The 13,786-nt window shown below is 37.9% G+C and overlaps 1 protein-coding gene across 4 annotated transcripts in view; it reads left to right on the top strand.

Moving 5' to 3' along the window:
- The window catches only part of Nup98 (nucleoporin 98 and 96 precursor), an 88,375-nt gene that overhangs the window by 49,196 nt on the left and 25,393 nt on the right, over positions 1-13,786 (top strand). For all 4 annotated transcript variants that reach the window (XM_051192428.1, XM_051192426.1, XM_051192427.1 and 1 more), the window contains 6 exons: positions 2,347-2,463; positions 4,346-4,644; positions 5,528-5,641; positions 6,264-6,402; positions 8,254-8,431; positions 9,793-9,957. In XM_051192428.1, coding sequence (XP_051048385.1) covers positions 2,347-2,463; positions 4,346-4,644; positions 5,528-5,641; positions 6,264-6,402; positions 8,254-8,431; positions 9,793-9,957 — 1,012 coding nt within the window. The remainder of the gene's footprint in view (positions 1-2,346; positions 2,464-4,345; positions 4,645-5,527; positions 5,642-6,263; positions 6,403-8,253; positions 8,432-9,792; positions 9,958-13,786) is intronic.

The following is a 13,786-nucleotide window of genomic DNA, read 5'->3' as shown; positions in this document are numbered from 1 at the left end:
TCTAAGGTAAAATCATTAAAAATATTTCCTTTGTATTTACAACTCAAATAATCAAGGCCTAGAGATTTAGCTCAATGGTTGAGCACTTACCTAGTATGTATAAGGCTTTCTTTGGATCTTTAGATGTATAATATTTTTTTTTTTTTTTTTTTTTAATGTTGAAGATAGGTTAGAAAGATTCTGTAGTCCTCTTGATTTCCCTCATAAGAACTGTTTGGAGATATAGAACTAATGACAGATTAGAAAATAATAAGATAGGGAAATCCACATAAGTGATGCCTTAGATTTGAGTGTTGAGGTATCTATGGGAAATGGTCTGAAGAAAATTACATAGCAGGTTGATGACATCAGGAAACTGAGCATTTCATTTCTGAGTTGCTTATTCTAGATATGTAGCTAGACACAGGCACATACATTTTTGAAAAAGCTAATGGCTTTTTAACCAGAAAAGGGTGGGTATTACTTTTAATTTTCTTAAGTTACAATCTTTGTTCATGGATGATGACAAGTTTATTACAGCTCCATTTCTTTAAAATGTGAGTTAGGAAAATCAAGAGAAACTGTCTTGAGAAATCAAAAATTGGCCAGGCAATGGTTTCACATACCTCTGTCCCAACATTTGGGAGGCAGAGGTAGGCAGATCTCCAAATTTGAGTGACTTACAGAACAGAACAGCCAGGGCTACAACTTGTCTCTTGAGAGAGGGGAGAGGGAGAGAAGGAGGGAGAGAGGACAGAGAGAAAGAGGAAAGAGAAACTAAAGTAGAAAGGGGGACGGGTTGGGGCTACAGAGTGCTCAGTAGTTTGGAGACATTCTTGCTTTTGTGGGGGACTTGAGTTCAATTCTCAGCACTTTAATGCTATCTCACAAACCATCTTTTGCCCTAATTCCCAAGCACCCAAATGCTCGTCTGGCCTTCTTTGAGCACCAGGTACACACATGGTGTCAAGGCAAAACATCATACACAAAAAATAAACTAAACCATTTTTGTTTTATTTTTCAAGACAGGGTTTCTCTATGTAGCCTTATCTGTTCTGGAACTTGCTCTATAGACCAGGCTGGCCTCAAATTCAGAGATTTGCCTGTCTCTGCTTCCTGAGTGCTGGGGTTAAAGACATGCACCACAGCCTGGCCAAAAATCTTTAAATAATGGGTTGTGAGCTGGGGAGATGGCTCAGTGGGTAAGATCATTTGCTGTACAAGCATGGGACCTGATCTCAAATGCCCAGCACCCACTTTAGAAGCCATACATGCAAGACCACGTACTTGTCTATAATCTGTACATATGTAGTGGTAGAGACAGGAGTATTGCTGGTGTTTTCTTGTCTGTCAGCTTATCTCTAGGATAAATGTCTCAACAAAAGGTAGAAAGTGGTAAAGTAAGACATCTAAGGCCACCTCTGGCTTCTTCATGCACACATCCCTAATATGCAAATTGCCTTATCCCAAAAGTATGGTTTTGTGTGTTTTTATTGTAAATGTTTTATTTTGAAATCAAAGTTGATATACTGGCGTGCTTCATATCATTTTGTCTAGTAGTTAAAAAGAGCTCCGATACTGTTCCAGTTTTCCATCCTGTTGCTGTGGTTAAACACTGACTTTAGGAAATGCACTTTAGGAAATGAAAGGATTTATTTGGCTTACATGTCCAGCTTATACTCCCATAATTAAGGGAAGTCAGGACAGAAATGCAAGATAAGAACTTTAAATAGAAACTTTAGGGGAATGCTGTTTGCCAGCTCACTCTTGAACTTAAGCTTAGTCAGTCTGTCTGTGTGTGTTTGTCTGTCAGTCTCCGCGCGCGCGTGTGTGTGTGTGGGGGGGAGGAGGGTGTTAAATTGATATTGATAGGGTCTCTCTGTAACCCAAGCTTAGCTCTAACTCAAAGAGACTGGCTGCCTCTGGAGTGCTGGGATTAAAAATATGTACCACATACTTAGCTTTAAGGATATTTTCCATTTTAATCTGAATCTTCTCAGCTTTATTGTTCAGAACAGGTACAATATATTTGAGGTTGTATGATATGATTATAGCACTAAAAATTTATATGGGCAGCCTAGTGGTAATGTTGCTGGCCTTTAATCCGAGCACTTGGGAGGCAGAGGCAAGCAGTTGGTTTTCTGTGAGTTCTAGGACAGCCAGAGCTGTTACACAGAGAAACCTTGTCTCAAAAAACAAACAAACTGTATATGCATGCATGCACGCACGCGCACACACACACCCCTACCTACCTTATTAGTTGAGTTTTAGGTATACAAGAGTGCCTTTGTGGGCTCCAAGTTTAAAACACTGTTTATAATACTTGTATACACCTTAATTTTTTGTTCTTTTAATCCCTATTTTTAGAAAGAGCATCAAGAAGTTGGTTTTGAAAAACCTTAACAATAGCAATCTCTTTTCTCCTGTTAATCATGATTCAGAAGATCTAGCATCACCATCTGAGTATCCAGAAAATGGAGAGAGGTAAGCTGAATTCTGTTTGCAATTTTTTCTGCTAAATAGTTGTTTTGTTTTAAAAGATTCTAACTTTATAAAGACTGATGAACATTGTATGTGAGTACTATAGTTTAGGTGCACCTAGATGTTATGATAGTACTTCTTGAGTACTTTAAACCTTAAAATTATTGGAACTCTGCCAGGCAGTGGTGATACACACCTTTAATCCTAGCACTCAGGAAGCAAAGGCAGGCAGATCCTTGGGTTTGAGGCCATCCTGGTCTAGAGAGTGAGTTCCAGGACAGCTGGGGCTGCACAGAGAAATCCTGTGTCAAGGGGGAAAGGAAACACAAGGACTTAATGGAGTCCAAGGACCCATATAAAAAAATAAAACCAGCTGGCAGAATAGCTCATCAGTTAAGATCACTGATTGCTCTTGCAAAGGACTGGGGTTCAATTCCCAACATGCACATGGTGTCTGACTCAAAACCATCCCTAACTCTAGTTCCAGGGGATCCAGTGCCCCCTTTGGGCACCATGTGTGTATGTTGTACACATACATGGAGGCAAAACACTCATGCACATAAAATAAAAATAAATAATGAGTAAGTGGGGGCCTGCTAAGATGGGTCAGTCATTAAAAACTTGTTACTATTGCAGAGGATCTGAATTTGGTTCTAAGCTCCCACATGGTGGCTCATGGCTGCCTATAACTCCAGTTCCTGAGGATCTGTTGTCTTTTTTGATATCTGTAAACACTAAGCATGCATGTGGTGCTGATACATTCATGTAAACAAAATATTCAGACTTATGTCAGTGAATCTTTAAATTAAAAAAAAATAGATGAGCATAGTGTTACACACCTTTAATCCCAGCTCTGGGAAGGCAGAGGCAGGTAGATCTCCATGTGTTTGAGGAAGCCATGTCAACATAGTGAGTTCCAGGATAGCCACAGCTATGTAGAGAGACTCTGTCTCAGCTAAACAAACAGAGTAAATGATTGAAACAGCCAGTGATGGTGGTTATACATTTATAATCCCAAACTTAGAGTTGGTTGGTGGCTGCACCTTAAGCAATTGCTGTCCCAGCTGGCAATTGCAACTCCCCAGCTACCAGCAGTGGTTTGGCTGCTCAGGCTATTCCCTCAGACACTGGCTCTATCATGACTGCTAAAGAAAACTTTATCTAAATCTTTGTCCTATAGAATTCTGGATTCAAACATTGAGGTAAAATCATGTTAGCTCAGAGAGGCTGAATAGCAAGTAACTTACCTTCTTCTCTACTTGCTTGAGTCTTCTGAAAGAGGGGCCATCCTTCTGCTCAGCCCCCACTAAAGAACCCTTGCTACACTTAGTTCCTCCCTACCACTTTCTGTCATCTAGTTGATTATTCAGTGTCCTGATCCCAGGTTAATTTTATTTAGTCAAACAAATGTAGCATGTCTTTGCATCATTAACAATGTAGCAGAAACTAATGTAACATACCTTTCATAGTTACAGTGATGTTCCACAACAATTGGTTCTTTGATTCCAGTATGTGACCTTGGATGAGCCATCTCTCCAGCCTGGAAATTGAATTATAAAAGCTGTACATGCCCTTAACTACTGAGCCATCTCTCCAGTCCTACATTTTCTGTTTTAAAACCTCAACTCTTAATTAGTACTCACAACTTTGTGGTATTATGCAAGATGATGATGATTATATTTATATTATTATTGTGTTGCCACCATTTTCTTTTTTATAGAGACAATAGTTACATCTATTTCACATGATTACTCTAAGTATTAATTTTAAATTTATTGAATCATACAGTGGAATGTCAGGCACTTAATAAAGATTAACTGCTGTCATTGTCATTAGTGATCCTAGGGGCTAAGGTATTACTATTTTTTTTTCTCTCTCTTTTTAGATTTAGCTTCCTGAGCAAGCCTGTTGATGAGAACCATCAGCAGGATGGAGATGATGACTCTCTTGTATCACGTTTTTACACTAACCCTATAGCCAAACCCATTCCTCAAACCCCCGAGAGTGCTGGAAACAAAAATAATAGCAGCAGCAGTGTGGACGACACCATTGTTGCTTTGAACATGCGTGCTGCTTTGCGCAATGGACTTGAAGGAAGTAGTGAAGAAACGTCTTTCCATGACGAGTCGTTGCAAGATGACCGAGAGGAAACAGAAAATAATGCTTACCACATACATCCAGCAGGTCAGATCCACATACATCTTAACACTTTTGAAATAGTTTAAACTGTTGTCTTTATAATTAATGATGTGGTCAGAAGAGCCCACTTTGTGTAGCTGAAGTGATTGTCCTGTCTGCCTGATGTGTAAATTCAAGTGGATTGCTTATTAGTTAGACCTTGCCATAGTATGGTCTATGGACTACCTACCATGTTATAGAATGTACCCATTAAAAAGAGGGCTCTATAGTAAATAAAATCTGTAAAATTTAAGTTAAAGTAAGGTAGACTTCATCACATTAAGAAATTTTTTTTCCCTTTTGTTGGGTGGGGTGGAGTTTTCTCATATTTTCTCAAAACCTTCAGTGATTTTTCTGCTACTGCATCCAAGTTCAGCACTCAGTAGGTGGAGGCAGGAGGCTCCAAGACTCAAGGTCTCAGCTTCATAGTAAGTTCAAGGCCACACTGATGCATAAGACCCTGTCTCAAGAAAAGTCAAAGATTTTTTTTTTTTTTTCTTTTTCTTATTTTGAGACAGGATTTCTCTGTATAGTCCTTTGTGTAAACAGTTTGATCTCACACAGAGATCCACCTCCCTCTGCCTCTTGAGTGTTGGGATTAAAGGTGTGCACTACCACTGCCTGGCTATAGAAAAGTGGTTTTGTTTATTTGTTTTTTCAAAACAGGGTTTCTCTATGTAACTTTGGAGGCTGTCCTGAAACTAGGTCTTGTACACCCTGCTGGCCTCAAACTCACGGATATCCACCTGCCTCTACCTCCCGAGTGCTGGGATTAAAGGCCTATGCCACCAACACCCAGCAGAAAAGTTTTTATATGAAAGTAAAATGAGTATTGCTAAGAATTGTTCTACCCAAGATAATCATAGTATTTTCTGACTTTTGGTCATAGGCATTGTTCTCACAAAAGTTGGTTACTATACTATTCCATCAATGGATGACCTTGCTAAAATTACCAATGATAAAGGAGAGTGCATTGTTTCAGACTTCACTATTGGTCGTAAAGGTACGTGTGAGTTTAGGAGTGAGTATATAACTCAGAGACTACCCCTTGCTTTTGTAATTAAGGACAGTACTCGATTTTAGGGTCTGTTTTTTCCTGTATTTGGTTCTTCCTTGACTTTAAATAATTGAAACTTTGACAAATAACAAAATGATGAAGATTAGAACCGGGTAGCATTTGGGGGATTAGACATACTTGTTTTGGTTTGATAATTGTTTTCTCATAATAATTCTTCAAGATATACTAAGCTTAATACTTTGGTTGAATTTCATACTATTTTCTTTGACAAGTTTACTTTGTGATACTGTAATTTAAAAGAGCTCATATATTTTATGTAGCAGACTAGGACCCAGGTTGTTCATAGAACAGCACTGTAGATACTTGGGCAGATTTGAGGATGGTATTAATGTAACTGCAGGTGTTAACAATATAATGTCATTCCTCTTTGCCCATTCTTGCCATGTTTAGAAGGCAGAAAGCCACTTAATGAATTTCTGGGAGGTTTAAAATATTAATATTACAGGTTGCATATTCTTCCTTGCTAATCACTACAGATTTTAAAAGCCTTTTCTTCCTATATATATATATATATATAGGATCTTTAACTATTTACTCTTAATTTTAGGGTATGGCTCAATCTACTTTGAAGGAGATGTGAATTTGACAAATCTAAATTTGGATGATATTGTGCATATCCGAAGGAAAGAAGTTATTGTCTATGTAGATGATAACCAGAAGCCACCTGTGGGTGAAGGGCTAAATAGGTATGAGTTTATTTACATTCAGAAAATAACCAAATAAATTGGATTTTTTTCCTATAAACTTGTTATGAAGTACAATTGCTTTTCTGTTTTTATTTATAAGTGATAATTAACATCTTATGACTTTTCATTAATAATAACATGTCCAGGTGCTACTTTCAGGAATGTTCAACACTGGAAATTTTCTTTTGTTTTTGTTTAATTTTGCTTTTCAGAGCTAGGGATTAAACCAGAGTGTCATACATGTTGGTGGTTACTTTGTTGGTGATCACCAACCCCAGAAATGTGTATGTTTGTTTGTTTTCTGTATTTCCTCTTGTTCTGCTGCTGGTACACTTAACGTTTTTAGTGTGAGATTTTAACCTTTGTTTTAGTCATTTTATTGTCATATATTGTTTGAGGTGGGTTGGGGGTTAGACAGGCTCTCATAATAAAGCCCAATATAGTCCTGTACTCAAAATGTGTCCCAGCCTGGCAGTCCTGCTTCGGCCTCCATGGTGCTCTAATTACAGTTGTGTGCTACTACACTCATCATCCTCTGAATAACTTAGATCATTTGTTGATTGAATTCACATTTGCAGAACTTCAGTACCGAGCTGTGATGGGGGTAGGAGTGGCGAGTGAAGGCTGGAGAGATAGAGCTAAGAGTAATTGCTGCTCTTGCAGAGGACCTGGACTTGTGTTCCTAGCAATCACATTTGCTCTGGTTCTAGGGGAGTCTATTCTCTCCTGTGATGCATATGAAGTATGTATACACACACCCCAAAATAATCTTTTTTAAAATGAATTTCAATGGGATCATGAAATATTTTACATCTTTGTTCATGATTCAATATGTTGCATTTAATTCTTGACTACTAAGAATATTCATTAATGGATGAATCAAGTGTGGCATGTGCATATGAAGAATTATTATTATTATTCAGCCCTATAAAGAAAGGTAATTTGGCATCAGAAAGATCCTAAGGCTAGCCTGGGATTTGTAGTCTATCCGGGGCTATAACAAGAGTCTTTTGCCTTTAATCTCAGCACTCAGGAGGCAGAGGCAGGCTAATCTCTGTGTGTTACAGGAGAACCAAAGCCCTTTTTTTTTTAAAAAAATTAGAAAAGCAAAAGGGAGGAAATTCCATTGTGTTTTCATACAGATTGTCCCCGTTATATTTTCTCCTTACCCTTACACATGCACACTCCCTTCTTGCTCTCCCAAATAGTTCTCCCCTCTGTTTTCACATTAAATTCTATTGTCTTCTGTTTTTCCCTCCTCCTTAAGATCCTTTTCTCTACTATTGTGGTCCCTTTCTGCTTTCCTGGCCTACATATGCTGTGCTTGCCTGTGTGTATGTATGTGTATGCATTAAATCTATATTCTATACATGAGAGTAACCATTTTGTGTGTGTACATGTGCATATGTGTAGTTAACAGAACATGTCACAGTGTAAAAGTGCATGTCAGAAGACAACCTCTGGCAGCTGGTTCTCTGTACTAGAGCCCTGGGAATCAAAATCAAATTGTCAGACTTGGCAGCAGGTACACCTGTATTTGTCTTTCAGTTTGTCTTACTTTGCTTAAAGTAATGATTTCCATTTTCCTACACATGCATGATTTCTTTTATCCTGATAATAAAATCTATTTTGTGTATTTTATGCATTCATCAATGATAGATACCTGAGCTGGTACCACATCTTAGCCATTGTATGCCTGGGGTTCTTCAAGTATATAACCAGGAGTGGTATAGCTAGGTCACATTGTAGTTGTATTATTAGTCTTTTAGGGAAAGACTTGGGCTTCCATGGTGAATATACTTCCATTTATAAATGTAAATCATTTATATTTTGCCTATTTATACTTCACAGAAAGGCTGAAGTTACCTTGGATGGAGTTTGGCCAACAGATAAAACATCCCGGTGTTTAATAAAGAGCCCAGATCGACTTGCTGATATCAACTATGAAGGAAGATTGGAAGCGGTCTCAAGGAAGCAGGGAGCCCAATTCAAGGAGTACCGTCCTGAAACTGGATCTTGGGTGTTTAAGGTATGGTTACTTAACCCAGTTCCAACTTTTGGCTTCAAAAAATGAATTTATCAGAAGTATTTATCTATTGGTAAAGTAGGTCTTTCAAAAATGTCATATCTCTATGTATATATCAATGTCAGACTTCTCCTTCTGTTGCTCTTTACCTTATCATTTTTAATTTTTGTGAGACAAGGTCTCGATATGTAACTCTGGCTAACCTGCAACTCGGTTTGCAGACAGTAAGGCTATCCTTAAATTCAGAGATCTTTCTGCTTCTGTCTTGATGCTGGTATTAAAGGTATTTGAAATAGTCTTTTACTGAACTCAAAGCTCTCCAATCCAATAAGACTGGCTGGCCAGCTACCTACAAGGAGCTCCGTGTCTCTGCCCCTGCAGTGCTGGGATTGTAATTATGGTCACCATGCCCAGCTCCTTTCTGTTAAAGTACATATAATTAATTACATGGCGAATACTTTACCTACTGAGCCATCTCCCTAGCTCAGATACATGCAATTTTCCCCCCTTTATCCATTTTGTGTGTGTACATGTGCATATGTGTAGTTAACAGAACATGTCACAGTGTAAAAGTGCATGTCAGAAGACAACCTCTGGCAGCTGGTTCTCTGTACTAGAGCCCTGGGAATCAAAATCAAATTGTCAGACTTGGCAGCAGGTACACCTGTGTCTGCTAAGCCATCCGTCCATCCCGATGACCTTGTCATTTTGTACTTGGAAACACTTGAAAATGGAGAGATTGACTATTGCTTGTTCTAGATCATCTTAACCTGGTGGTTTATTCTAGGCTAGTTGAAGGCCCTTGTATATAGGTAGTGAACAATTAAGTAGTATATGTCAGGATTCATAGAGGATTGCATTTTAAAGCTCTTTGTTTTGTTTGTTGGTTTTGGTCAAGACAGAGTTTTTCTGTGTAGCCCTGTCTGTCCTGGAACTTGGTTTGTAGAACAGGCTGGCCTCTGCCTCCCTAGTGCTAGGACTAAAAGATTGCACCAACATGCCTGGCTCATTGTGATATATATAGCGTATATTAGTTTAATTTTGAGAAACTATTATGTGCACTGAAAGCTGTCACAATCATAGAAAACTAACACTGACTTTAACATTTTGTTTTATTTGAAATGTATTTGTTTATATTCATTTCTCTGCTCTGTGCTTTTGGCATCCAGAACAAGGTATTGGGTCCCCTAGAACCAGACATGTGGGTCCTCTGGAAGATCAACCAGTACTTTTGAACTGCTGAGCTATCTCTCCACTTTCTGCTTCAACTATGTTAATATCTCTTCCTAACTCTTATCAAAGGTAGATATTACAGAAGATAAAACTATTAAAAATTGACTTTGCTGGGTTTCTTTTCTTCTTAGGTCTCCCATTTTTCTAAATATGGCCTTCAGGATTCTGATGAAGAGGAAGAGGAACACCCACCCAAAACTACTTCAAAGAAGTTGAAGACTACCCCTTTGCCCCCTGCAGGCCAGGCAGCCACTTTCCAGATGACTCTTAATGGCAAACCTGCACCTCCACCTCAGGTAGAGAAAGGACAGTGAATGTGAATGGAACGGTGATAAAGAAGTCAAAGCAGTCCTTCAGCTTTTCAGCTATACAACCCTGGGAGCGAGACACGTACAAGGGAGGCTGAGGTGGTACAGGCTGCTAGTGTTTAATCAACAGCTTAAAGAATTCTCTTGCTGTTTGGATCATTTTTCTACAGATTGTAATTCTCAATTTTTCTCATTTGGACTTGTAATTTTTTTCGATCAGTGATCAACTTGAAAGTATTTTGCTTGTGTAGGGTTGATGCAAAGTAAATCCTACTCTTACTGATTTCATAATGTGTAGTCTGATCTTGATCTTTGTCTCCATCACGTCTTAAAAGTCAGATTAGCTTTCTACAAGAGTTTTTAATTCCATTTTCTCAAGTTGTTTACTTATACTTTAGTTAAACTTATGATACTGTATTTTAATCTTTATGAAAATAATTTTAAAAAGCAAGTTAAATATTTAATGTATAGAAAATAGGGATTACATTGTTTATTACAAATATTTGTATCATATCCTTTTTCAGTATTGTTAAACCAATATAAACCTTTTGTCCTTACAGGGAAAGGTTTGTCAATCAAATGCCTACTGGTAGAGATTTACTTTAATTTGGATGTTGTTTATACTCGATCAAGTTATAGAAATATTTTTAACTTACTCCCTCAAAGAAGAGTTGTTTATGGGACTTTGTAAAACACTCTCTACCTCTCAGCTGCTAAAAGCAGTACCTTTGGGATTTTTCCATGCTACAATTTTTTTGGCTGCTTAAATGTGTGATTTTTATAACTTATTAAATGATTTCTGGGGAGGCACTTTCTGGAGAATCTTGTGTGTGTTCATGTTTATATGGATAGAGTGGAAGGGGAGGGTATGATAAATTTGAAAGTTAGAACTGTTAACATACGAGGTTTTTTTTGGTTTTTCAAGATGGAGTTTCTCTTTGTAGCCCTGGCTGTCCTGGAACTAGCTCTGTAGATCAGGCTGGCTTCAAACTCATGTATATCCATCTGCCTGGGCTTCCAGAGTACTGGGATTAAAGGTGTATGCTACCACCTTCTGGCTGACATTTAAGTTTTATAATCTTGGTAGTATTTAAAATATCCCCTTTAAAATGTCTGCTAATAAATCTGTGTGTTAGGAGGCAGAGGAAGTGAGATCCGAGTTTATAGACCTAGTAGGACATCCTCAAGAAATTTGTAAGTAAACATGGTTCTTTGGTATGGTTTGTTTGGCTGATTTTTTTTTGGGTGTTTTTTTTTTCCCTCCCCCTTTTTTCCATTTAATTTGGTTGTTGCAGTTTCAAGACAGGGTGTCTTGGAACTCACTTCATAGAACTCAGAGCTGCTCCTGCTTCTGCCAGGTCAAATATGTTAATTTTTTTTAATTTATCTATCTTTTTTTAGTCTGTATGATTCCTATCCCATATTTTTATTTTCTCCCTCGATCTTTTCTAAAAAGACAGAATCAAATTTTTTTTTCCTTGCTGATAAAACATATTATGTAAGGTCTTAAAGATGTGGCTGGCAAAAAAAAAAAAAAAAAAAATGAAAAATACTTCCTCTGTGGATAAAAAGAACAAATTTATGAAATATTGGCAGTCAGTAGTCAGCTTTAATCACCAGAATCAAACACCAGGGGAAAAAAAAATCTAATTTCCTACAATGACAGTGTAGTAGGCAGGCCAAATCTCAAAACTGAGAACAAAGCCTATCTCAGCATGGAGAGAGCTGTTAAGGATTGGGCAAATAGAATACAGTGAACAAGGATACTACAAGGGTTGAAGAAGTTGATGGGCAGTGAGCAGATGAGAGAGATGTTTTGTATACATGCATTATGAAGGCTTTGCTCTTAGTGTGTTAGGCAGCAGCATGGGGCTCTGGAGCACCCATTCTCCTGGTGACATTCTTGAGTCAAAGTTGCTATCGTCACACTGTTGGGTTCTCAGAGAGGCTGATTTCTATAAGGCGTTCCTGAACTCTGATGTAGGACACCCTCAACATCCACATACCCCAACTACCCCCACCCACCCCCCATATCAGAGATAAAAAGTTGCTGTTTGTTTGTTTGTTTTTCAAGACAGGGTTTCTCTTTGGCTTTGGAGGTTGGAACTATCTCTTATAGACCAGGCTGGTCTCCCAACTCACAGAGATCTGCCTGCCTCTGCCTCCCGAGTGCTGGGATTAAAGGTGTGGGCCACCAACACCCACCTGATCTTCTGTAACTTTTAGCTGAGAGAAAATGTTGACAAATCATCCTTTGCTGCAGGTAAATTAAGGCTACTGTGGAAAAGTTGTTTTCTGTAGTTACTAGTTTGAGGCTTGTGATTTGGGATTCCAGTTTAGATAATTGCATCAGGCATCACTTCATTTCCATGCAACTCTTATGGGGTTCAGGCATACTTAATTCTTAATAATTATCCCAGCTGGTGAAGATTTCTGGGCAGGTTTTGAAACTAAAAGGTCTAAAACCTTTGACACTCAAGTGGACATAGACATAGCTTTTACCCCAGCCTTATAATTGAAATGAACCTGAGTTCAATCAATAACATAAAGTCAAGATAGTTAAACGTGTTCAGTCAGTAAATTCATTCAAAGAAATGTAAAAAAAAAAAAAAAAAAGTATGAAAGGTGTGTGTGTAAGAAAGTATAGCCACAATTTACTTTTAAGATACTATCAGGCATGATGATTTCCTTATAGTAATTTAAAAATCAAATATTAGCTAATATAATTAAGACTTATTCCTTATACCGAACTTTTTTAGTGTGTAAATATAAAACACAAGCCCTAATGTATAATTTTTTTTTTAAAAGAGAACACAGTATTATTGACAGCCAGTTTTCAAACAAAATTATATGGAAATACTCTTTACAGTTAAAGGACAAGTTGTATTGGAGGTAGGCAACAGTAGTAGTCCTATTAGACCAGATTAATTGGCTGAAAGGATAATATCAACTATATAAATCTGATCTTGAACTGGCTATTCTTTTATTTATTTATTTATTTTTTTTTTTTAGGACACCTTGAGTTATCTCACATTTCCCTTGGAATTGAGAATGTGTATATTATAGTATTGACCATGTTGATTAAATGTAGAAAGAAGATTCTTTTGAGTGTAAGAATAAACCTTTCTTGCTGGGTGTGGTGGCACATGCCTTTAGTCCCAGCACTCAGGAGGCAGAGGCAGGTGGATCTGTATGAGTTTGAGGACAGCCTGGTCTACAGAGACTAAGCACTCATCAATGTATGTCCTGGGTTCCCTTTGTCTCTAATCTGGTTATTTTATGGAATCCTCCCACTTTGCCTACAAATGCTGGGGGGAAGGATTTCTTGGTGTATTGTTACCCCTGTGTCAAGCAGTGTAGTAAGTTGGTAGCATTCTTACTCCCCAGCTGCCCTCAGCCCTTGTCCTTTATGGTCAGTTGCTTTATTCTTCTTTTTTTTTTTTTTTTTTTTTTTTGCTGTGTACCAGATCCTGTATTAGATAGAAAGCACAAAGCACATGTTCATTGAATGTGGAACTTAATTAGTTGATGTTCTTGTTACTTACTAGATAAGAAAACAGTCATCATAATTCCTGTTTTCAAGTCTTGACTACCTGGCAGATTTAAGAAATGATAATAAATTTTGATACATGATATTAAATGGGAAGAACCCAGTATTGTGAAAGCCAAAACCAGTATACTATCCTGCTGATAGGATGGGAACTATCATGACATTTGTTGAAAGGGAACTCTGGCTGAGGGTGTAACTCAGCATAGCATGTGCTTATACCATGTACAAGGTCCTTGGTTCCTTTCCCAATATCATCACTCCCTGAGT

Source organism: Phodopus roborovskii, unplaced genomic scaffold (genome assembly GCF_943737965.1).
Source record: "Phodopus roborovskii unplaced genomic scaffold, PHOROB, whole genome shotgun sequence".
NCBI lineage: Eukaryota > Metazoa > Chordata > Mammalia > Rodentia > Cricetidae > Phodopus > Phodopus roborovskii.
The sequence above is the reverse complement of the archived record's forward strand: the minus strand, read 5'-3'. Positions and strand labels throughout refer to the sequence as shown.